Here is a 24,426-nt window from a genome sequence, read left to right as displayed (position 1 = left end):
CCCACTGTGTAATCCATACCGTATTGGTATAGGACTTGTATGACACCATTATATATATGTGACAGGCCACCCCATAGAGGGTTGAGCCAGTTCCCCCAAAACCTACGTTTTACAGCTAGCCACCAAAATTAAAAGCTACAGCTGCTCATCAACTTGAAACTGCCAGACTCTGATATGAGGACTAGAAACTGACATCTGCTATCGCATTAACACACCAACCACATGTTCTTTGTCGGTGTCCTCCTCCTCCTTCTCCATTGTCGGCCTAATTAAATCTCCGGCATGTTCAGGTTGATGGTGTGCCATGCTATCACCGCCGCGGCCACGGGCCCAAGCTTTCTTGGCTTGTTTCCACCGCAGGTATTGTTGTGCCTGACGTGTGAGCGAAGCGTAGAGGAGTTGGGGAAAGTGCTCATGCACCACACACATGGGTGCAATCTCCCATCTGGATGGGTTTTCATGTGCACATTAAGGCCCCGAGACTTGTTGAACCTCTTGACACACACGGGCCACTCGTGTAACAGTTGTTGGCTCCCCTGCTGCAGCACTTGGTTCTCCACCGTCGTGACCACAGCCTTGAGCGATTTGCATGGCTTGATTGGTTGTGTGGACGCTTTGTTGGGCTTGTTGAATGGCACTTTGTTCTTCGCGACAACTTGTCGTGCTTGGGTGGATGCCAATGCGAGAGCAGGGGCCGCTTGAGTCATAATCACCAGGTGTGGCGATTGGGTCAACGGGACCACCTGCTCTAGCACCAGATTTGCCCCGACGACGACTACCGACAACGGTGACGGCGCTTGTGTGGGACCTTGCCTTGGAGCAACCACGACCACCGATGCCGATGTTTGGCTGGTCACCTCGGCCGCCAGTACACCCTGGGCTAAATCGCGGGCTATGCTCACTGGAATATCTACCATGTGTGGTGGCAAAGGCAGCGGCGGTGGTCGCATTGTATCATAGTCAAGGAATACATGATAGTCATCCCGGATGCCGTTGGCCAGCATCATCAGAGAAAAAGCGAGGTTCTCCTCCTCGGAGCTGAGTCCACGACTAGGGTGGTGCGTGGAGCATGGTATTGAGATTGTTGGTGGTAGCGAAGGCTGGTTATCAACACGTCGGTTCGTGGGCATGCGGCCTGCGCTGGCGGCCATGAGATCTTGGTCACAGACCTTATGAGGGACGAGAGCGGAAGAGATAGATTGTGTGGGAGCAAGGAACAAGGGAAAGGGGACTAGTGTGTTTGTGTTGTATTGTGCCTGCGTGAGATATATATAAAGCAGAAGCTACTACAAGTCAGGTTTATCTCTTCAAAAGATCAACTTGCAGACAACTTCACCAAGCCTCTACCTTCTCCCATGCTTGAGGTCTGTAGGCGCAATCTCAACCTCCTAGATGCTTCATGCGCGAGTTGAGATTGAGGGAGGGTGTTAGACTTCGTATTGTAGCCCCACTGTGTAATCCATACCGTATTGGTATAGGACTTGTATGACACCATTATATATATGTGATAGGCCACCCCATAGAGGGTTGACCCAGTTCCCCCAAAACCTACGTTTTACAGCTAGCCACCAAAATTAAAAGCTACAGCTGCTCATCAACTTGAAACTGCCAGACTCTGATATGAGGACTAGAAACTGACATCTGCTATCGCATTAACACACCAACCACATGTTCTTTGTCGGTGTCCTCCTCCTCCTTCTCCATTGTCGGCCTAATTAAATCTCCGGCATGTTCAGGTTGATGGTGTGCCATGCTATCGCCGCCGCGGCCACGGGCCCAAGCTTTCTTGGCTTGTTTCCACCGCAGGTATTGTTGCGCCTGACGTGTGAGCGAAGCGTAGAGGAGTTGGGGAAAGTGCTCATGCACCACACACATGGGTGCAATCTCCCATCTGGATGGGTTTTCATGTGCACATTAAGGCCCCGAGACTTGTTGAACCTCTTGACACACACGGGCCACTCATGTAACAGTTGTTGGCTCCCCTGCTGCAGCACTTGGTTCTCCACCGTCGTGACCATAGCCTTGAGTGATTTGCATGGCTTGATTGGTTGTGTGGACGCTTTGTTGGGCTTGTTGAATGGCACTTTGTTCTTCGTGACAACTTGTCGTGCTTGGGTGGATGCCAATGCCAGAGTAGGGGCCGCTTGAGTCACAATCACCAGGTGTGGCGCTTGGGTCAACGGGACCACCTGCTCTAGCACCAGATTTGCCCCGACGGCGACTACCGACGATGGTGGCGGCGCTTGTGTGGGACCTTGCCTTGGAGCGACCACGACCACCGAAGCCGAAGTTTGGCCGGTCACCTCGGCCGCCAGTACACCCTGGGCTAAATCGTGGGCTACGCTCACTGGAATATCTACCATGTGTGGTGGCAAAGGCAGCGGCGGTGGTCGCATTGTATCATAGTCAAGGAATACATGATACTCATCCCGGATGCCGTTGGGCAGCATCATCAGAGAAAAAGCGAGGTTCTCCTCCTCGGAGCTGAGTCCACGACTAGGGTGGTGCGTGGAGCATGGTATCGAGATTGCTGGTGGTAGCGAAAGCTGGTTATCAACACGTCGGTTCGTGGGCATGCGGCCTGCGCTGGCGGCCATGAGATCTTGGTCACAGACCTTATGAGGGACGAGAGCGGAAGAGATAGATTGTGTGGGAGCAAGGAACAAGGGAAAGGGGACTAGTGTGTTTGTGTTGTATTGTGCCTGCGTGAGATATATATAAAGCAGAAGCTACTACAAGTCAGGTTTATCTCTTCAAAAGATCAACTTGCAAACAACTTCACCAAGCCTCTACCTTCTCCCATGCTTGAGGTCTATAGGCGCAACCTCAACCTCCTAGATGCTTCATGCATGAGTTGAGATTGAGGGAGGGTGTTAGACTTCGTATTGTAGCCCCACTGTGTAATCCATACCGTATTGGTATAGGACTTGTATGACACCATTATATATATGTGACAGGCCACCCCATAGAGGGTTGAGCCAGTTCCCCCAAAACCTACGTTTTACAGCTAGCCACCAAAATTAAAAGCTACAGCTGCTCATCAACTTGAAACTGCCAGACTCTGATATGAGGACTAGAAACTGACATCTGCTATCGCATTAACACACCAACCACATGTTCTTTGTCGGTGTCCTCCTCCTCCTTCTCCATTGTCGGCCTAATTAAATCTCCGGCATGTTCAGGTTGATGGTGTGCCATGCTATCACCGCCGCGGCCACGGGCCCAAGCTTTCTTGGCTTGTTTCCACCGCAGGTATTGTTGTGCCTGACGTGTGAGCGAAGCGTAGAGGAGTTGGGGAAAGTGCTCATGCACCACACACATGGGTGCAATCTCCCATCTGGATGGGTTTTCATGTGCACATTAAGGCCCCGAGACTTGTTGAACCTCTTGACACACACGGGCCACTCGTGTAACAGTTGTTGGCTCCCCTGCTGCAGCACTTGGTTCTCCACCGTCGTGACCACAGCCTTGAGCGATTTGCATGGCTTGATTGGTTGTGTGGACGCTTTGTTGGGCTTGTTGAATGGCACTTTGTTCTTCGCGACAACTTGTCATGCTTGGGTGGATGCCAATGCGAGAGCAGGGGCCGCTTGAGTCACAATCACCAGGTGTGGCGCTTGGGTCAACGGGACCACCTGCTCTAGCACCAGATTTGCCCCGACGACGACTACCGACAACGGTGGCGGCGCTTGTGTGGGACCTTGCCTTGGAGCAACCACGACCACCGAAGCCGATGTTTGGCTGGTCACCTCGGCCGCCAGTACACCCTGGGCTAAATCGCGGGCTATGCTCACTGGAATATCTACCATGTGTGGTGGCAAAGGCAGCGGCGGTGGTCGCATTGTATCATAGTCAAGGAATACATGATAGTCATCCCGGATGCCGTTGGCCAGCATCATCAGAGAAAAAGCGAGGTTCTCCTCCTCGGAGCTGAGTCCACGACTAGGGTGGTGCGTGGAGCATGGTATTGAGATTGTTGGTGGTAGCGAAGGCTGGTTATCAACACGTCGGTTCGTGGGCATGCGGCCTGCGCTGGCGGCCATGAGATCTTGGTCACAGACCTTATGAGGGACGAGAGCGGAAGAGATAGATTGTGTGGGAGCAAGGAACAAGGGAAAGGGGACTAGTGTGTTTGTGTTGTATTGTGCCTGCGTGAGATATATATAAAGCAGAAGCTACTACAAGTCAGGTTTATCTCTTCAAAAGATCAACTTGCAGACAACTTCACCAAGCCTCTACCTTCTCCCATGCTTGAGGTCTGTAGGCGCAATCTCAACCTCCTAGATGCTTCATGCGCGAGTTGAGATTGAGGGAGGGTGTTAGACTTCGTATTGTAGCCCCACTGTGTAATCCATACCGTATTGGTATAGGACTTGTATGACACCATTATATATATGTGATAGGCCACCCCATAGAGGGTTGACCCAGTTCCCCCAAAACCTACGTTTTACAGCTAGCCACCAAAATTAAAAGCTACAGCTGCTCATCAACTTGAAACTGCCAGACTCTGATATGAGGACTAGAAACTGACATCTGCTATCGCATTAACACACCAACCACATGTTCTTTGTCGGTGTCCTCCTCCTCCTTCTCCATTGTCGGCCTAATTAAATCTCCGGCATGTTCAGGTTGATGGTGTGCCATGCTATCGCCGCCGCGGCCACGGGCCCAAGCTTTCTTGGCTTGTTTCCACCGCAGGTATTGTTGCGCCTGACGTGTGAGCGAAGCGTAGAGGAGTTGGGGAAAGTGCTCATGCACCACACACATGGGTGCAATCTCCCATCTGGATGGGTTTTCATGTGCACATTAAGGCCCCGAGACTTGTTGAACCTCTTGACACACACGGGCCACTCATGTAACAGTTGTTGGCTCCCCTGCTGCAGCACTTGGTTCTCCACCGTCGTGACCATAGCCTTGAGCGATTTGCATGGCTTGATTGGTTGTGTGGACGCTTTGTTGGGCTTGTTGAATGGCACTTTGTTCTTCGTGACAACTTGTCGTGCTTGGGTGGATGCCAATGCCAGAGTAGGGGCCGCTTGAGTCACAATCACCAGGTGTGGCGCTTGGGTCAACGGGACCACCTGCTCTAGCACCAGATTTGCCCCGACGGCGACTACCGACGATGGTGGCGGCGCTTGTGTGGGACCTTGCCTTGGAGCGACCACGACCACCGAAGCCGAAGTTTGGCCGGTCACCTCGGCCGCCAGTACACCCTGGGCTAAATCGTGGGCTACGCTCACTGGAATATCTACCATGTGTGGTGGCAAAGGCAGCGGCGGTGGTCGCATTGTATCATAGTCAAGGAATACATGATACTCATCCCGGATGCCGTTGGGCAGCATCATCAGAGAAAAAGCGAGGTTCTCCTCCTCGGAGCTGAGTCCACGACTAGGGTGGTGCGTGGAGCATGGTATCGAGATTGCTGGTGGTAGCGAAAGCTGGTTATCAACACGTCGGTTCGTGGGCATGCGGCCTGCGCTGGCGGCCATGAGATCTTGGTCACAGACCTTATGAGGGACGAGAGCGGAAGAGATAGATTGTGTGGGAGCAAGGAACAAGGGAAAGGGGACTAGTGTGTTTGTGTTGTATTGTGCCTGCGTGAGATATATATAAAGCAGAAGCTACTACAAGTCAGGTTTATCTCTTCAAAAGATCAACTTGCAAACAACTTCACCAAGCCTCTACCTTCTCCCATGCTTGAGGTCTGTAGGCGCAATCTCAACCTCCTAGATGCTTCATGCATGAGTTGAGATTGAGGGAGGGTGTTAGACTTCGTATTGTAGCCCCACTGTGTAATCCATACCGTATTGGTATAGGACTTGTATGACACCATTATATATATGTGACAGGCCACCCCATAGAGGGTTGAGCCAGTTCCCCCAAAACCTACGTTTTACAGCTAGCCACCAAAATTAAAAGCTACAGCTGCTCATCAACTTGAAACTGCCAGACTCTGATATGAGGACTAGAAACTGACATCTGCTATCGCATTAACACACCAACCACATGTTCTTTGTCGGTGTCCTCCTCCTCCTTCTCCATTGTCGGCCTAATTAAATCTCCGGCATGTTCAGGTTGATGGTGTGCCATGCTATCACCGCCGCGGCCACGGGCCCAAGCTTTCTTGGCTTGTTTCCACCGCAGGTATTGTTGTGCCTGACGTGTGAGCGAAGCGTAGAGGAGTTGGGGAAAGTGCTCATGCACCACACACATGGGTGCAATCTCCCATCTGGATGGGTTTTCATGTGCACATTAAGGCCCCGAGACTTGTTGAACCTCTTGACACACACGGGCCACTCGTGTAACAGTTGTTGGCTCCCCTGCTGCAGCACTTGGTTCTCCACCGTCGTGACCACAGCCTTGAGCGATTTGCATGGCTTGATTGGTTGTGTGGACGCTTTGTTGGGCTTGTTGAATGGCACTTTGTTCTTCGCGACAACTTGTCATGCTTGGGTGGATGCCAATGCGAGAGCAGGGGCCGCTTGAGTCACAATCACCAGGTGTGGCGCTTGGGTCAACGGGACCACCTGCTCTAGCACCAGATTTGCCCCGACGACGACTACCGACAACGGTGGCGGCGCTTGTGTGGGACCTTGCCTTGGAGCAACCACGACCACCGAAGCCGATGTTTGGCTGGTCACCTCGGCCGCCAGTACACCCTGGGCTAAATCGCGGGCTATGCTCACTGGAATATCTACCATGTGTGGTGGCAAAGGCAGCGGCGGTGGTCGCATTGTATCATAGTCAAGGAATACATGATAGTCATCCCGGATGCCGTTGGCCAGCATCATCAGAGAAAAAGCGAGGTTCTCCTCCTCGGAGCTGAGTCCACGACTAGGGTGGTGCGTGGAGCATGGTATTGAGATTGTTGGTGGTAGCGAAGGCTGGTTATCAACACGTCGGTTCGTGGGCATGCGGCCTGCGCTGGCGGCCATGAGATCTTGGTCACAGACCTTATGAGGGACGAGAGCGGAAGAGATAGATTGTGTGGGAGCAAGGAACAAGGGAAAGGGGACTAGTGTGTTTGTGTTGTATTGTGCCTGCGTGAGATATATATAAAGCAGAAGCTACTACAAGTCAGGTTTATCTCTTCAAAAGATCAACTTGCAGACAACTTCACCAAGCCTCTACCTTCTCCCATGCTTGAGGTCTGTAGGCGCAATCTCAACCTCCTAGATGCTTCATGCGTGAGTTGAGATTGAGGGAGGGTGTTAGACTTCGTATTGTAGCCCCACTGTGTAATCCATACCGTATTGGTATAGGACTTGTATGACACCATTATATATATGTGATAGGCCACCCCATAGAGGGTTGACCCAGTTCCCCCAAAACCTACGTTTTACAGCTAGCCACCAAAATTAAAAGCTACAGCTGCTCATCAACTTGAAACTGCCAGACTCTGATATGAGGACTAGAAACTGACATCTGCTATCGCATTAACACACCAACCACATGTTCTTTGTCGGTGTCCTCCTCCTCCTTCTCCATTGTCGGCCTAATTAAATCTCCGGCATGTTCAGGTTGATGGTGTGCCATGCTATCGCCGCCGCGGCCACGGGCCCAAGCTTTCTTGGCTTGTTTCCACCGCAGGTATTGTTGCGCCTGACGTGTGAGCGAAGCGTAGAGGAGTTGGGGAAAGTGCTCATGCACCACACACATGGGTGCAATCTCCCATCTGGATGGGTTTTCATGTGCACATTAAGGCCCCGAGACTTGTTGAACCTCTTGACACACACGGGCCACTCATGTAACAGTTGTTGGCTCCCCTGCTGCAGCACTTGGTTCTCCACCGTCGTGACCATAGCCTTGAGCGATTTGCATGGCTTGATTGGTTGTGTGGACGCTTTGTTGGGCTTGTTGAATGGCACTTTGTTCTTCGTGACAACTTGTCGTGCTTGGGTGGATGCCAATGCCAGAGTAGGGGCCGCTTGAGTCACAATCACCAGGTGTGGCGCTTGGGTCAACGGGACCACCTGCTCTAGCACCAGATTTGCCCCGACGGCGACTACCGACGATGGTGGCGGCGCTTGTGTGGGACCTTGCCTTGGAGCGACCACGACCACCGAAGCCGAAGTTTGGCCGGTCACCTCGGCCGCCAGTACACCCTGGGCTAAATCGTGGGCTACGCTCACTGGAATATCTACCATGTGTGGTGGCAAAGGCAGCGGCGGTGGTCGCATTGTATCATAGTCAAGGAATACATGATACTCATCCCGGATGCCGTTGGGCAGCATCATCAGAGAAAAAGCGAGGTTCTCCTCCTCGGAGCTGAGTCCACGACTAGGGTGGTGCGTGGAGCATGGTATCGAGATTGCTGGTGGTAGCGAAAGCTGGTTATCAACACGTCGGTTCGTGGGCATGCGGCCTGCGCTGGCGGCCATGAGATCTTGGTCACAGACCTTATGAGGGACGAGAGCGGAAGAGATAGATTGTGTGGGAGCAAGGAACAAGGGAAAGGGGACTAGTGTGTTTGTGTTGTATTGTGCCTGCGTGAGATATATATAAAGCAGAAGCTACTACAAGTCAGGTTTATCTCTTCAAAAGATCAACTTGCAAACAACTTCACCAAGCCTCTACCTTCTCCCATGCTTGAGGTCTGTAGGCGCAATCTCAACCTCCTAGATGCTTCATGCATGAGTTGAGATTGAGGGAGGGTGTTAGACTTCGTATTGTAGCCCCACTGTGTAATCCATACCGTATTGGTATAGGACTTGTATGACACCATTATATATATGTGATAGGCCACCCCATAGAGGGTTGAGCCAGTTCCCCCAAAACCTACGTTTTACAGCTAGCCACCAAAATTAAAAGCTACAGCTGCTCATCAACTTGAAACTGCCAGACTCTGATATGAGGACTAGAAACTGACATCTGCTATCGCATTAACACACCAACCACATGTTCTTTGTCGGTGTCCTCCTCCTCCTTCTCCATTGTCGGCCTAATTAAATCTCCGGCATGTTCAGGTTGATGGTGTGCCATGCTATCACCGCCGCGGCCACGGGCCCAAGCTTTCTTGGCTTGTTTCCACCGCAGGTATTGTTGTGCCTGACGTGTGAGCGAAGCGTAGAGGAGTTGGGGAAAGTGCTCATGCACCACACACATGGGTGCAATCTCCCATCTGGATGGGTTTTCATGTGCACATTAAGGCCCCGAGACTTGTTGAACCTCTTGACACACACGGGCCACTCGTGTAACAGTTGTTGGCTCCCCTGCTGCAGCACTTGGTTCTCCACCGTCGTGACCACAGCCTTGAGCGATTTGCATGGCTTGATTGGTTGTGTGGACGCTTTGTTGGGCTTGTTGAATGGCACTTTGTTCTTCGCGACAACTTGTCGTGCTTGGGTGGATGCCAATGCGAGAGCAGGGGCCGCTTGAGTCATAATCACCAGGTGTGGCGCTTGGGTCAACGGGACCACCTGCTCTAGCACCAGATTTGCCCCGACGACGACTACCGACAACGGTGACGGCGCTTGTGTGGGACCTTGCCTTGGAGCAACCACGACCACCGAAGCCGATGTTTGGCTGGTCACCTCGGCCGCCAGTACACCCTGGGCTAAATCGCGGGCTATGCTCACTGGAATATCTACCATGTGTGGTGGCAAAGGCAGCGGCGGTGGTCGCATTGTATCATAGTCAAGGAATACATGATAGTCATCCCGGATGCCGTTGGCCAGCATCATCAGAGAAAAAGCGAGGTTCTCCTCCTCGGAGCTGAGTCCACGACAAGGGTGGAGCGTGGAGCATGGTATTGAGATTGTTGGTGGTAGCGAAGGCTGGTTATCAACAAGTCGGTTCGTGGGCATGCGGCCTGCGCTGGCGGCCATGAGATCTTGGTCACAGACCTTATGAGGGACGAGAGCGGAAGAGATAGATGGTGTGGGAGCAATGGACAAGGGAAAGGTGACTAGTGTGTTTGTGTTGTATTGTGCCTCCCGAAAGGGGAGCAATGCTGTCATCATCTATCGACTAGTAACGCCTGAGCTATAAGACGTGACACATGGCAGCTATAAGCATGACCACGTTGCCAATAGATCTATCACTAGAGTTAGCATCACACGTTGGAAAATCATGTGTTGAGTAATTACTGTGGTTGATTTTTTCTACCAAGCTATTTTAAGATGACCCCTCTTACCTTCTACCCCGAGACCATTCATCAACAGTATATTTGACCATTCATCAACGGAGTATGAGGTAAGAGAAATGTTTAATCTCAGTTGTCCATTCATCAACAATACTTTTTTTTAGAGGAAACAACTGCCTTATTATTACTTAGTACATGGCACCATCAGCCACTAAAACATCTCGAATACAAACTGGAGAAACACTAAACCAAGTTTTGCATAAATTTAAAAGGCAATCCTCCCTAGCTAAGTTATGAGCAACTTTGTTCGTTGTTCGCCTGGCCCAAGCCACTCAATACTCGGTTACGCCTGACAGCATCTTATTTATTTCCTCGACAAGAGGACCATGCATACTATTCTAATTATAGCAACTACTTGTTTATTTTGCTTTTGATACCAAATATTCATGGAATGCATACATACATAATATGCCTGCCTTATTATTGGATAACACATTTTTATTTTCTCTATTTATCATTTTTTTAAGAAATATGAACTTTTGCTCTAATCTTGTATTACCATTGTAGAATATATATTTAGTTCATACTAAATATACCTTGTAACATTTTATTAGTTTCACTGTTAGTTACAGAGAACTATCTAATCAGTCGGAGATCCAAAATTTCAGCATGAAACGGTACATCGACATAAGTTGAACATATCAAAAAAATTGATTGTAGGCGGATTTATTTTTCTATGTTGGAATTTTGTTTCACATCAACTGAATTAGTTTTCACTTCAAAGTTATTTTGTTTCACTTATGGTATTCAAGTGAGTACTTAGATTTTATAATTAAAAGATTCTGAAGTTACCAAGAATTTTCCTTAAAAAAAGTTACTAAGAATTAGCTGCGTTTTACTCACTACATGAATATGCAATTTATATACTTTGTGTGATGAAAGTGACATTATATTCACTATCCAAGTTGACTACCTATTAATCTAGCTAAAAAATGTAATGGCAAAGACGTGGCATGTAGAAAAGTGACATGGAAATTTGAGCACCGCATGCTATATTTTATTTCCTAATTTAACATCATATTTTAATGACATAATAATTTCTTTTCTTACTTGCATAAAGGGAAAATTTTCAAGAGGTGATATACTAGCCAGCGGATGTTGCAAAATGGACGGTTCATATTAATTGGGCCTATCCTTAAAGTTCGCTTTGCATACTTATTTGGGCCTAATGACTAAATCCCAAATAAATACTGCCTGTCTCCTGTCCGATTCCCGAATAAAGAAACCATCCACTCTTCAACCCTTGGCCACGCGCGCCGCCGCCGTTCCCTTGTGGCAAGCCAACCATGGCTGGCCCTGGCAGTGGCAGACCACCCGGCGGCGAAGGCCACTGTGGTGTGATTTATTCACCCTATCCGCAGTCGTCGCCTCTTGCTCCTCGCCTGACCTACCTGTTCCAACAGTTCGGCCTGGACAAGATCGGCGATATCATGAACCGTCCCGATGGCAAGACGTTCCAGCAGAGGATCGACCACCCATCCATCCCTTCTCTCATCTTGTTTTTCTTCCATTCAGATTTCAGGTCTCCCCTTTGTCTCAAGATCGTTATGATTCATCGTCCCTGTGCTGGATCTGTAAACCCCAGTCAATCTTGCAAGATATATTCTCCTTAACTTCTACTCTATTCAGGAACTGGATGCTTTCGAACATGCTCGTGACATATTCTACATGGTCGAGGTCGACGATGACGACGAGTACGAGGACGAGGATGAGACGGTTGAAAATGTAGGACAGATGGTAACAAACTTTTTTTGTTCAGTCGATCCATATATTAAATGTACTAGCAAAAATACCCGTGTGTTGCAACGGGAGAAAATTTAACTTCCCTAGCATAGACTAAAATATAAACTATTATTTAATTTATGATCCACGAAAATTGTTCTCAAAATGAAAAAGAATTATGCTTTCAGTCATACCATCTTTGCAAAATGATCACAGTTCAGTTTGCGGCTTCATAGTTTCATTCTCGCCTCCATGCCACAATCAAATGAGAAGAAAGAAAAAAATGTTTCAGAATAGGCCCATCTTGGCCGACCTAGGGGAGAAATAGAAACGTATTATTTTTCGCTGCTCCACAATTGAATCGAAGAAAGAAAAAGTGTGGAGCAGCCTAGGTCGGCCCACGCGTCAGAGAAACATAAAAGGTTTGTGGTACGAATTTTAATTTAATAATTAGTATATATAAAAAGGGGATTAGGGCAACAAAGCGACACGAATTTTACATCGGGGCAAAATTTTGATGACCTCATCAAGGCGATGACCGAGTTTGCAACATCTAGTTCATGACCATGGATTGCACGGATCATGTTGCATGCAGCCAACAACAACAACCAAACCATCAACAAAATCTAGGAGGTTGACGGCATCTCAGTGAATATTGTTGTGAGTAATTGGAAATTTTCTCACAGAGCAAGATGATTATTTTTTGAATGGATGAACATTTTTTTATAACTTTTGAACATTTTTTCAACAGGCACACATTTTTGGAATGGGTGAACATTTTTTGTTTGACGAACATTATTTTTTAATGCATGAAGATTTTGAAACAGCAAACATTTTTTTGAATCGATGAACTTTTTTTGAAATTCATGATAATTTTTTGTTTTTGTGAACATTGTTTAAAAAATGAATGAACATGTTTTGAATTCACAGAATTTTTGTTAAATTTATAAACATTTTACTACTTCTGAAACATTTTTCAAAATTCACATTTTTTTAATTTGGAATTTTTTTGAAGTCCCAAGTTATTTAAAGAAGAAGAAAAAACGAAATAAAAAAACAGTGGCGTCTCTCCCCAATCATGGGCCAGCCTAATAGGGCGCATGGTTTCTAAAACATTTTTCAATATTCACATTTTCTTTTGAAATCCCAAATTATTTTAAGTAAGGAAAATAGAAAAAAAACGAAATAGGAAAAAGGGAAGTCCCTCCCCGCTAATCTGCCGGCCCAATAGGGCGCGCGGGAGAGATGTATATATAAGTATACATTCCTCTGTTTTCTCAGCAAACACTTTGTCTAGGTGCACTGGTTGTTGCATTGCGGCCGGACATAAGTGGCAGGGGTTACATGAGCTTTTTTAATTTTTATTTTTAATTTTTAACATAAAACAGCGACGGACGAAAAACAAAAAACATACGAAAAACATCGATGGACCAAAAATAGTGGAGAAACAATTTGTAGTGGAGAAACAATTCGTACTTTAATATTAGGTAGAGATAGAGATATATAATTTTGTGTTGGGCGAATATGCCTCTTCAGTCTTGGACTAATACCTGCTTCTTCTTTTTGAGCTACTAATACCTGCTTCTAATATGTACATTATTTCTGTCTATTAATTCAGCTCTTAGGTGATGAAGATGAAGAAAAACCAGATATCGCGAAACGGCCACATGCTCCTGTTGAAGGCGAACTGGAATGCAAGAAGCCAAAGACAGCACAAGACTTGAGGTGCCGATTATGAGAAGAACCTGAGGCTGGACGGACAGAGAATTCCTCACGGTAGTTATTAGTGATTTATGTGTGCTGTATGAATCACACAGCCTCTGTTTTCTTAGTTTACATTGCACCGACATATTTCAAGATGCACTTGTTTATACTCTTGAGTAAGCTGCGGTTTGGACAATCTAAAATGTTTAGAGTTTCACTTGTTTATACTTCAGAGTAAGCTGCAGTTCGGACTGTAGTTTACTCAGTACTAATTATTCCAATACATTTCTTCAGGCCTTGTTTGGTACTAGGGTTTTTGAGGGAATTGATGGGGATAATCCTCACAGGGATTGGGTGAAACCCCAACCTTCACCCAATCCCTTCAAATCCCCATTTATCCCCAATCCACTAGGTAGGGGTAGTGTATTGTATTGAGAAAAATGCACTAGAGTTGTGAGGATTTATGGGGAAATATGGGGATGAAACATGTCAAATACACTAGAACCAAATGGTGTTTTGGGATATGTGGGGATTTAGGGGTTTGACCGGGATAATCCCCACCAATTCCCTAAAATACACTAGTACCAAACAAGGCCTCATGGAAAAAAAAACTTAGTCATTAGCATTACTTTTACTGCTGAAGTATTAACAATAGATGGCTGTTAAAATGACACATAGTTAGCTTTACACGTTGTCTGGACTCTGATTATATGGAAGCCTAAAAACTTCGCAGAATAATTTATATGATGGTAGCATACCAGCATCAGTGCTCGCCATCAAAATGGCGGCCGACTTCAATGCGTTCGGTCTGGGATTCAATTTAAGCATATGGTTTATGGGCTACGTTGTTTGAACTGTTGAAGTCTATGTTGTTTGAAGTATGGCTTGAGGTTTAGGTTCCCGCATAAAGAAAATGTATGGCTTGAGGAGGATCTGCTGCACCTCCTTGAAGACCACCCTCGTGGTACACAAAGTGCTCATACCAGTACTGCCACTGGTCAGTCTGGAAAAAAGTGATAACCAATCAAATGGGATTTGGAGTGTCAGGACTACGGCGTGCAGTCTATGTTTCTTCAGTTAAGTTAACGAACGCCTTGGATGGATGCTGGCGAGAAGGATCCAACGGCTCGCTTCGCTCCCCGCCGCTTAATGCAGTGTGTACTTTTTTACTATGGTCGCGAGGTAGCTGTTTACGTAGCTGGCTATAAGATGCCTCGCACTGGCTTGTGCTGGATCATTCCTGAATCTGAGATTTTATAGCGATGGATACTCCGCAGCATCTACTGTTTTCCCCTTGGTTTCCGAAAAGCCCAAGGAATTTTAAGCGGTTTTACTCCTACGCGACCGACAGCTAGAGCGCTCGATCCTAATCTTTTCCCTCCCCCCCCCCCCCCCCCCTCTTCCAACGGTGGGGGCCCCGGCCGCGTGGCACTTTTCCCCCTCATCAATTAACCAAAACAGGAAAGATTAGGGCCTGTCTGAAATCGGCCGTGGATGCATTGGAAAATGCATGAGATAATCTTTCTGAAAATACCAAAATCATCCGATTTGAAGTCCTGATGAGAAATCTGAATCCAAGACGTGGGGTATGTAGTTTGTAAGGGCTTCTTTGTACTGTGCCCTCACTCGCCTTTCCAAGCGGGGCGTCAATTAATTGGCGAAGAATTTCGCCATCATTAGGATCTCCCGCGCAGGAGACACAATCAAAAGCGGTGGCCAATTTTTTGACTCGGATACGAAAATTTGGGAGCTACCCAAAAGCATGCCTTACCTGTTGGTTAATGCCTACAATTTGGTAAGGCAAGTCCTGTCTGCCATCCAAACAAGGACTTCTCCCTCTGAATTTCACTCTACCACCTGCCACTCTAAATTTCATCGAGTCCTCCACCTCAGTCTGTAAATTTCCTCCATGAGAAAATTCTATAGATGTAGCTCACTTGCAATAATGGGAGTATCTATTCATAAGCTGTCCACAAAAATAATCATATCTCAAGTCTTTTCCCTATGTTTCTGGATCCGCATCCAACCATTAGCATATCACTCACTTCATACATGTGCAAACTAAATAGTATTGAAACTTGATCTAACATGGGTACACAAAACTGCACGATTTGAATAGGCCAAATTTAGAATAAACTAATATGCAACCTTAACCAAGAGTTAGGAAACTGTTAGGCGGCTAAGAATTAGTAAAGCTAATAAAGTTTATTCAATCATGTAAATGCAAATACATGACCAAGACAAAGGGCATACAAAAAAGAAAGATCGGACCATGGTGAACCAATCAACAAGCACAAGATAAAAACACGGACCGACAATAAAAGCCCAAGCTAGCCACCAAAATTAAATACTACAGCTGTTCATCAACTGGAAACTGCCGGACTCTAATATGAGGACTAGAAACTGACATTTATTGCCGCATTAACACACCAACCGCAAGTTCTTTGTCGATGTCCTCCTCCTTCTCCATCGCCGAACTAATCAAATCTCCGGCATGTTCAGGTCGATGGTGTGCCATGCGATCGCCGCCGCGGCTATGGGTGCAAGCCTTCTCGGCTTGTTTCCACCGCAGGTATTGCTGCGCCTGACGTGTGAGCGAAGCGCGGAGGAGGTTGGGAAAGTGCTCGTGCACCACACACACGGGTGCATCCTCCCATCTGGATGGGTTTTCATGTGCACATTAAGGCCCCGAGACTTCTTGAACCTCTTGAGACACAACGGGCACTCGTGCAACAGCTGTTGGCTCTCCTGTTGTGGTGTCTGATTCTCCGCCATCGTGGCCACGGTCTTGATCGGCCGTGTGGATACTTTGTTGGGCTTGCTGAATGGTGCTTTGCCCGTCGCGACAATCGGATGCACTTGGGTTGATGCCAATGCCAGACCAGGGGCTGGTTGAGTCACGGTCACCAGGCCTGTCGCTTGGCTCGGTGGAACCACCTGCTCCAGCACCATATTTGGCCTGACAGCGACTGCCGATGACGGTGAAGGCACTTGTGTGGGAACTTGCCTTGAAGCGACCACAACCACCGAAGCGGGTGTTTGGCTGGTCGCCTCGGTCGCCGGTGCACCCTGGGATACACCCGCTGGAACATCTGTCACGTGTGGTGGCAGAGGCGATGACGGCGTTGTAACATGGTCGAGGGATGCAGGATGCTCGTCACGGATGCCACTAGCCAGCATCATCAGAGAGAAGGCGAGGTTCTCCTCCTCGGAGCTGAGTCCGCGGTTAGGGTGGTGTGTGGAGGATGCTAGCGAGATCGCTGGTGGTAGCGAAGGCTGGTCATCAGCATGTCGGTTCGTGGACATGCAGTTGGCGTTGGCGGCCATGAGATCTTGGTCACAGACTTGGTGAGGGATGAGAGAGGAAGAGATAGGTGATGTGGGAGCAAGGAACAAGAGAAAGGGGACTGGTGTGCTTGTGTTCTATTGTGCCTGCGAGAGATAGATATAAAGGGAGTCCCGAAAGGGAAGCAATGTTGTCATCATCTATGAACTAGTAACGCTCGTGTTATGTGATGGGACACATGGTAGCGATAAGCATGGCCACGTTGCCGATAGATCTACCACTAAGTTAGCAGCACACGTTACCATCGGTGCATGCTACCATCACATGTATGTAGAAAATCATGTGTTGAGTAACCACAATGGTAGATTTTCAATTTGGGCTCTTTTAAGATTATCCTCTCTTACCTTCTAGGAGGCAAGAGAAATATTTAATCTAAGCCATCCATTCATGCATGAACGGTAAATTTGACTATGCATACTATTTTAATTATAGCAATTACTTTTTTTTTTGCTTTGGATGCCGAATATTCACGAGATGTCTCCATACAAAATAGGCATGCCTTATTATTGGATAGCATTTTTTTCCTTTTCCAATTTATGAAAAGTTCCTACGAACTTTTGCTCTAGTCTCATATCACTATTGTAGAATATGTATTTAATTTGCACTGCATATACGATGCAACATTTTATTAGTTTCACTCTTAGTCACGAAAAACTAAGTTGCACTATGAAACAAATAGATAGATACTATGATGTACTCCCTCCGGTGTCAAAATGATCTTACATTTTGGGACGGAGGGAGTATCAGTTATCTCGATGGAATAAAGATTGTATGTTTAAAAAAAACTTTGGATGTTGAAAAATGGACTACAATGTTTGGGAAGCTAAAATTTCTCTCTACATAGTTTTTTTTGTGAGGGAAGGCCATTCTATCTGCATAGTTATTTGTTCCTAGTCACTAAATTCCCGAATATGTATGTACGTCTCCTCTCCCCGAATAAAGAAACCAGCCCCAAGTCAAAACCCTAGCCGCGCCGCCGCCGTTCCCCTCCGGCAATCATGGCTGGCAGACGACACGGCGGTGAATGCACCGTTGCCACCTCTTTCGTGCGCCGCATGAGGCGGCAACGCCTCTTCCTCCTCGCCTGATCTACCTGTTCCGACACTTTGACATGAAAGATGGGACGCTTACGCGAGGTGCGCTCGATCCCTTCTCTCGTCTAGTTTTTCTCCCATTCAGATTTCAGGTCTCCCTTTTGACTCAAGATCGCTTTAATTCTTGAGCCCCTGCGTGTTGGATCAGTAAACCTCAATTGATCCCCTGCATGTTCAATAATGTACTCCCTCCGTCCCATAATATAAGAGCGTTTTTGACACTAGTGTAGTGTCAAAAACGCTCTTATATTATGGGACGGAGGGAGTACAAGATTGGATCCCGCTGAGGTCGTGTACCAGAGCGAGGGCGAGGACGAGGACGAGGAGGAGGCGGGTGAAAAGGTAGGGAAGGTGCTAACAAACTTCGTTCGATCCATACGTATCAAATTGTCTAATTTTGTGTGGGCTGAATTTGGCTCTTCAGTCTTGGACTGATACATTGCTTCTAATCTGTACATTATTCCTGTCTATTCAGCTCTTAGGCGATGAAAAGAAACGACCACATGTTCCTATTGATGGTGAACCGGAACTCGAGGTCTCAAGGAGAAGAACCTGAGTCCGGAGGGATAGAAAACTCATCCCGCTTAGTTAGTGATTTATGTGTAGTACATCACGAAATCCCAGCCTCTATTTCCTCAATTTACATTGCACCATCGTATTTTTCAAGATGCACTTGTTTATACTCTTGAGTAAGTTGCATAAAACAGTTGGGCAGCAACCCCTTTGATCCAATTATGCCGGACTGTTGTTTTCTGCAGCTTGAAAAAAAATTAGATAGCTTTTACCTAAAAGAATTTGGTGGCTAAGACTGCAGTTTACTCTCAAGTTACATTACTGTTTTTTCCAATACATTTCTTCACTGACAAAACGCGGCACCTTAGGACTACATTCATTAACATTACTTTTACTGATGAAGTATATTAGTAACAAAAGATGGCTGACACCTTGTTTAACAGCACTTACGTATATATCTTCACCCCTTATCAGGAGCTTCCGGAGGTTGATGACATGCAGCAGAGGTGCGCTATGAGGGCGGCCAAGCTTCATGATGCTGCGATCTCTACTGGTATGTCCGTCAACATATCTAATTCTTTATTGCATTTTTCTCCTGAGGAAATTATAAATAATGCAAACCAATTAGGAGTTTCACTTGGGGCTACAGATAGTGAGATTTCCATTTCGGTGAATGATTTGTTAGATTTGGAGGCGGAGCATGCCTTAGAAACTATTCGTAATATTGCAGCGGTTAAACCCATGAATGACAATGAGATTAATGCATTAGGGGTTAGAGTGCTCGATAATATGTGTGTGGATCTAGCACCATCCAATCATGAGTCGGAGGACGATGATATGCCCTTAGAGAATGCAGTTGTTTGTTCCGCTGAGCCCGGTTATGAGGATCGGGAGTCAGGACTTAGTAAAACCCAAGCGTAAGTGGAAACGGAAAATTTACCCCGCTTCTGCAGTTCATAGGAGTGCTAGGATTCGGACGACTAAAAAATTTCATGATGAGTGATGAAAGGAATCTTTTGGAATAGCAGAGGTCTGAAAGACTTGGCTAAAAGAAGGTTTCTTGCTGAGGCTTCTCTGGAGCATCGTTTAGATTTTATTGCTCTATCGGAAACTGGTAGAGACAACTTTGCGCCCCAGTTCCTTTCCTCTCTTGCGGGTGGTGTTGATTTTGATTGCCATTGCCTCCCTCCGCGAGGAAGATTGGGTGGTATCTTGCTGGGTGTGAGATGCGATTCGCTTGAAGTCCGGAGTGTAGTGATGGGTGACTTCGCGGTTAAGTTTCGAGTTAGGTCTAAGGTTGATGGTTTCAACTGGGCATTGGTGGCGGTTTATGGTGCCGCACAGCCCGAGCTTAAACCGGAATTTTTGGCGGATCTTATTTGGATTTGTGGGTCCGAACAGCTTCCAATCTTAGTTGGGGGTGATTTCAACATCATTAGGAGGAGAGAGGAGAAGAATAATGATAACTTTGACGGCAGGTGGTCGTTCATGTTCAATACTATTATTGAAAGCTTGGATCTGAGGGAGATAGAGCTTTCTGGTAGAAAGTTTACCTGGGCTAACTCTTTGCCCAACCCGACTTACGAGAAGCTTGATCGCGTTCTTGCGAGTGTGGAGTGGGAACAGAAGTTCCCGCTTGTGACGGTTCAAGCTCTTTCACGGGGTTTTTCCGATCACACACCCCTGTTCGTTGACTCAGGGGAGCCGAACCACGTGGGAAACAAAAACACCTTTTCTTTTGAGATGGCCTGGTTCGAACGCGAAGGGTTCCTAGACCTGATCGCTAGTGAATGGGCGAAGGGTGTAGGCGGTAGGACCGCGGTTGAGCGTTGGCAAAATAAGATTAGGAGTTTGCGAAGCTTCTTACGGGGTTGGGCTAAGCACCTTAGTGGGGTATATAAGATTGAAAAGGACAGGCTCCTCTCTCTTATACAGAATCTGGACGTTAAGGCCGAATCCACGATTTTGATGCCTGCTGAGCTCCAGGTTAAAACTGTAGCAGAGAAGAGGTTGAAAGAACTTCTCCGCGAAGAAGAATTGAAGTGGGCTTTGCGGGCCAAGGTTCGCAAAGTGGTCCAAGGGGACGCGAATACTCAATTCTTTCATCTGATTGCTAATGGTAAGCACAGAAAGAAGAGAATATTCCAACTTGAACAAGATGAGGGCACTATTGTAGGACAGGATAACCTAAAAACATATATAACCGAGTATTATAGGCAGTTATTTGGACCTCCGGAGGATAATTGTGTATCTCTCGATGAGTCCAGAACTGAGGATGTGCCTCAACTTTCGGCTGCTGAAAATGATATTCTGGTTGCCCCGTTTTCGGAGAAGGAGGTGCTTGATGCTATAGCACAGTTGAAAAATAATAAGGCTCCCGGACCGGATGGATTTCCGGCGGAGTTCTACAAGAAGTGCTGGCATATTATTAAGGGGGATTTGTTACCTATGTTTCATGATCTGTTCTCTGGACAGCTTCAATTATTTCACTTGAATTTTGGAACTATCACACTGCTTCCTAAGAAGACAGACGCTGTGAGAATTGAGCAGTTCAGGCCGATCTGCCTTCTCAATGTTAGTTTTAAAATATTCACCAAGGTCGGGACTAATAGGCTCACACAGATTGCGCATTCTGTGGTGCAGCACTCCCAAACTGCTTTCATGCCGGACCGAAACATCCTTGAAGGGGTGGTCGTCCTTCATGAAACGCTCCATGAAATCCATTCCAAGAAGTTAGATGGTGTCATTTTTAAGGTGGATTTCGAGAAAGCGTATGATAAGGTTAAATGGCCATTTCTCCAACAGGCATTGCGAATGAAAGGTTTTGATGAAGTCTGGCGACGCCAGGTTGAATCATTTACGCAAAAAGGGTGTGTGGGAATTAAAGTGAATGACGATATCGGTCATTACTTCCAGACACATAAAGGCCTAAGACAAGGAGATCCGATGTCCCCTATCTTGTTTAACATTGTGGTTGATATGTTAGCAATCTTGATAGGAAGGGCTAAGGAGAATGGTCAAGTGGGTGGCTTGGTACCTCATCTGGTTGATGGAGGTGTATCCATCCTTCAGTACGCTGATGATACAATCATCTTTATGGAGCATGACCTAGCCAAGGCGAGAAATATGAAGCTGGTGTTATGCCTTTTCGAACAATTGACCGGGTTAAAGATTAACTTTCATAAGAGCGAGCTGTTCTGCTTTGGTAGAGCCAAAGACGAACAGGAGGCTTATCGGCAATTGTTTGGGTGCGACTTGGGGGATTTACCTTTCTCGTATCTAGGTATTCCAATCCACCATAGAAAGTTGACCAATAGAGAATGGAAATGCATCGAAGACCGGTTTGAGAAGAAACTGAGTTGCTGGAAGGGCAAGCTCATGTCATATGGAGGCCGGTTAATTCTGCTTAATTCGGTGCTCACGAGTATGCCTATATTTCTCTTATCGTTCTTTCAAGTCCCAGTTGGTGTTAGGAAAAGACTGGACTTTTATCGATCGCGTTTCTTTTGGCAAGGTGATGATCTCAAAAGAAAATACAGACTTGCAAAATGGGATATCATCTGTCGACCGAAAGACCAAGGGGGGTCTTGGTATTGAGAATCTTGAAGTTAAGAACAGATGCCTTCTTAGCAAGTGGCTGTGGAAGCTTTCTTTTGAGACTGATGCCATGTGGGCCCAGATCCTTCGCAGCAAGTACCTATAGACAAAGTCCTTGTCCCAGGTCACAGTCAGGCCAACTGACTCGCCTTTCTGGAAAGGCCTGATGAAAGTCAAACAATCTCTGTTTAATAGGACAAAGGTTGTTATTGGCAACGGCACTACTACGCGCTTCTTGGAGGATACTTGGCTCGGCGAGACACCCTTAGCCATTCAATATCCGTCTTTATATCGCATTGTTCAACGACGTGAGGTGTTCGTTGCTACGGTGTTTCAATCCACCCCCCTTAATATTCAGTTCAGACGGTCGTTAATGGGCAATCGTTGGGAAGATTGGCTTCGTTTAGTTCGGAGACTAATGGATGTCCAGCTTTCTCAACACCCCGATGAATTACGCTGGAAACTGACTAGGTCTGGAGTATTCACGGTTAAATCAATGTATATTGATGTAATTAATTCGAGCTCCATTCCTACCTCCAAGCATGTTTGGGCTGTCAAAGTTCCTTTGAAAATAAAAGTGTTTATGTGGTTTGTCCATAAACAGGTTATTTTAACCAAGGATAATTTGATTAAGCGTAATTGGACAGGACCTACGAGGTGTAACTTCTGTGATCGGGACGAGACGATCAAACATCTCTTTTTTGATTGCCCATTTGCCAGAGTACTTTGGCGGACGGTTCACATTGCTTTTAATATTACTCCACCGAATTCTGTCACTACGTTATTTGGGACATGGCTCACTGGGATTGAGCCTGAATTAGCGAGACATATTCGTGTTGGAGTTTGCGCTTTGTTGTGGACTATCTGGACTTGCAGGAATGATTTGGTTTTTAACAGAACATCACATATTCACTTTTTGCAGGTTATTTTCCGAGCCACGGCCGTGATCCGTTCATGGTCGCTACTCACTCCGATGGAGGCCAGGGAGCATTTGGTTACTGGATCTATCCGCTGGGAGATGGTAGCTCGGGATATCTTCAACCGGTTTGGATGGCGGTCATGTAATAGGATAGGCAATTAGTTTCCCTATCTATCTTTAGCCAGCCGGTTGTGGCGTCTTTATCTTGGCTAGTCTGTGTGTTCAGCCTCTTTTAGCTCTGTGTGAGCTGTCTTTTTATTACTTTTCAGTCGGAGACTTTGGAACCTTGTTGGAACCTTTTATTTTGGTAATAAGATGGCCGTATGCATCATTCTGATGCAGAGGCCGGGGAGATCCCCCTTTTCGAAAAAAAATCTGAAGATCTGAACTATGATTATATCTCAAAACTTTGTGGTTTGTACAATGATGCATACCGGCCGTGCTGGAACTGCAGCGTCCAGGGGCTGCATTGCGTCGAGCACCACCCGCGTTTCCAGCAGCCGGCGATGACCATTTGGCGCAGTAATGGTGCATCACTTGAGGAACTGAGGATTTCTGACTGTCCAGACCTTGTTTCAATTGGTGGAGCAAAGGCAGTTGCAAAAATAAAGGAGGTGAGGATACACAACTGTGCAAAGTTAAAGGAAGCAGAGCAGATCAATAGAAGTCCCCATCGAAGGTATTTCTGCAAGCACTTGTTTCCTGTCTAGCGTTGTCAGTGACCCGATGGACAGCAACGACACTTCTGGCGATCAGGATGGACGAGGTGGCTGTTGACAAGCGCATGACGGCTACGGTAAACCAAGACAGGCCCAAGTCGACTCGGCCCAAGAGGCCTCCCCAGTGGCATGCAAGCCCAAACTAGGCCCGCTAAGCGGGTGTACGCATTACAAATAGCCGTTGACGCCTTCGCCTCGGTTTGGCTAGGATTTGGACGGCTGAGGCCGGTCTTGTATCTGAATAGAGGTGTGGGAGGCTGGGAAGGAATGCCTCTATCTAATTCAAATTCGTAGTTCAATCTGCCATGAATCCTTAGATCGAGAGAGCTATATGCAAGTTCCTCACATCTGGTATTCAGAGCCTTCGTCCTGGAGTTTCCCCTGCACCACCATCGGACCAGGTTCGGCGACCGCCGGCGTCGGCAAGCCATGGAGAGCCTCAGCACGGACGGACGCGCCGTCTACGATCTCCTGCGCCACGAGCTCGCCAACGACATGGATCAGCGACTTAAGGAGCACAGTGAGTCGCTGATCTCGTCCATGAGCAAGCTCATCAAGGAGAACAACACTGCGCTCGACAACCTCATGTCGTCACGGACCGACGGCATCCGCGAGGAGTTGGCGCTAGATCTGGAGCAACTCAAGGCGGATCTGAGCAGGGAGTCACC

The 24,426-nt window shown here is 47.1% G+C and overlaps 6 protein-coding genes and 2 pseudogenes across 6 annotated transcripts; all 8 read right to left on the bottom strand.

Moving 5' to 3' along the window:
- Positions 1-7: 7 nt before the first annotated feature.
- LOC141022305 (uncharacterized) lies at positions 8-1,311 on the bottom strand. The gene has a single exon (XM_073498596.1). It carries the CDS (start codon positions 1,149-1,151, stop codon positions 270-272), a length of 882 nt encoding a protein of 293 aa, XP_073354697.1. The 5' UTR covers positions 1,152-1,311; the 3' UTR covers positions 8-269.
- Positions 1,312-1,715: 404 nt separating this feature from the next.
- Positions 1,716-2,757, bottom strand: LOC141022304 (uncharacterized). Its single transcript, XM_073498595.1, has one exon. It carries the CDS (start codon positions 2,595-2,597, stop codon positions 1,716-1,718), a length of 882 nt encoding a protein of 293 aa, XP_073354696.1. The 5' UTR covers positions 2,598-2,757.
- A 101-nt stretch (positions 2,758-2,858) lies between these two features.
- Positions 2,859-4,203, bottom strand: LOC141022303 (uncharacterized; annotated as a pseudogene).
- A 404-nt stretch (positions 4,204-4,607) lies between these two features.
- Positions 4,608-5,783, bottom strand: LOC141022301 (uncharacterized). Its single transcript, XM_073498593.1, has one exon. It carries the CDS (start codon positions 5,487-5,489, stop codon positions 4,608-4,610), a length of 882 nt encoding a protein of 293 aa, XP_073354694.1. The 5' UTR covers positions 5,490-5,783.
- Positions 5,784-5,791: 8 nt separating this feature from the next.
- LOC141022299 (uncharacterized) lies at positions 5,792-7,503 on the bottom strand (annotated as a pseudogene).
- Positions 7,500-8,949, bottom strand: LOC141022300 (uncharacterized). The gene has a single exon (XM_073498592.1). The coding sequence runs from the start codon at positions 8,379-8,381 to the stop codon at positions 7,500-7,502; it is 882 nt and encodes a 293-aa protein (XP_073354693.1). The 5' UTR covers positions 8,382-8,949.
- Positions 8,946-9,827, bottom strand: LOC141022302 (uncharacterized). Its single transcript, XM_073498594.1, has one exon. The coding sequence runs from the start codon at positions 9,825-9,827 to the stop codon at positions 8,946-8,948; it is 882 nt and encodes a 293-aa protein (XP_073354695.1).
- Positions 9,828-15,756: 5,929 nt separating this feature from the next.
- Positions 15,757-16,995, bottom strand: LOC109761658 (uncharacterized). Its single transcript, XM_020320481.2, has one exon. It carries the CDS (start codon positions 16,895-16,897, stop codon positions 16,052-16,054), a length of 846 nt encoding a protein of 281 aa, XP_020176070.1. The 5' UTR covers positions 16,898-16,995; the 3' UTR covers positions 15,757-16,051.
- Positions 16,996-24,426: the final 7,431 nt, after the last annotated feature.

The sequence above is a fragment of the Aegilops tauschii genome, chromosome 5 (assembly GCF_002575655.3).
Source record: "Aegilops tauschii subsp. strangulata cultivar AL8/78 chromosome 5, Aet v6.0, whole genome shotgun sequence".
Lineage (NCBI taxonomy): Eukaryota > Viridiplantae > Streptophyta > Magnoliopsida > Poales > Poaceae > Aegilops > Aegilops tauschii.
Note: the sequence above shows the minus strand (reverse complement) of the source record. Positions and strands in the feature narration are given on the sequence as shown.

What these genes read in the sequence shown, in the direction of transcription:
- LOC141022305 (XM_073498596.1), bottom strand. Translation starts at nt 1,151, where the DNA reads ATGGCCGCCAGCGCAGGCCGCATGCCCACGAACCGACGTGTTGATAAC.
- LOC141022304 (XM_073498595.1), bottom strand. Translation starts at nt 2,597, where the DNA reads ATGGCCGCCAGCGCAGGCCGCATGCCCACGAACCGACGTGTTGATAAC.
- LOC141022301 (XM_073498593.1), bottom strand. Translation starts at nt 5,489, where the DNA reads ATGGCCGCCAGCGCAGGCCGCATGCCCACGAACCGACGTGTTGATAAC.
- LOC141022300 (XM_073498592.1), bottom strand. Translation starts at nt 8,381, where the DNA reads ATGGCCGCCAGCGCAGGCCGCATGCCCACGAACCGACGTGTTGATAAC.
- LOC141022302 (XM_073498594.1), bottom strand. Translation starts at nt 9,827, where the DNA reads ATGGCCGCCAGCGCAGGCCGCATGCCCACGAACCGACTTGTTGATAAC.
- LOC109761658 (XM_020320481.2), bottom strand. Translation starts at nt 16,897, where the DNA reads ATGGCCGCCAACGCCAACTGCATGTCCACGAACCGACATGCTGATGAC.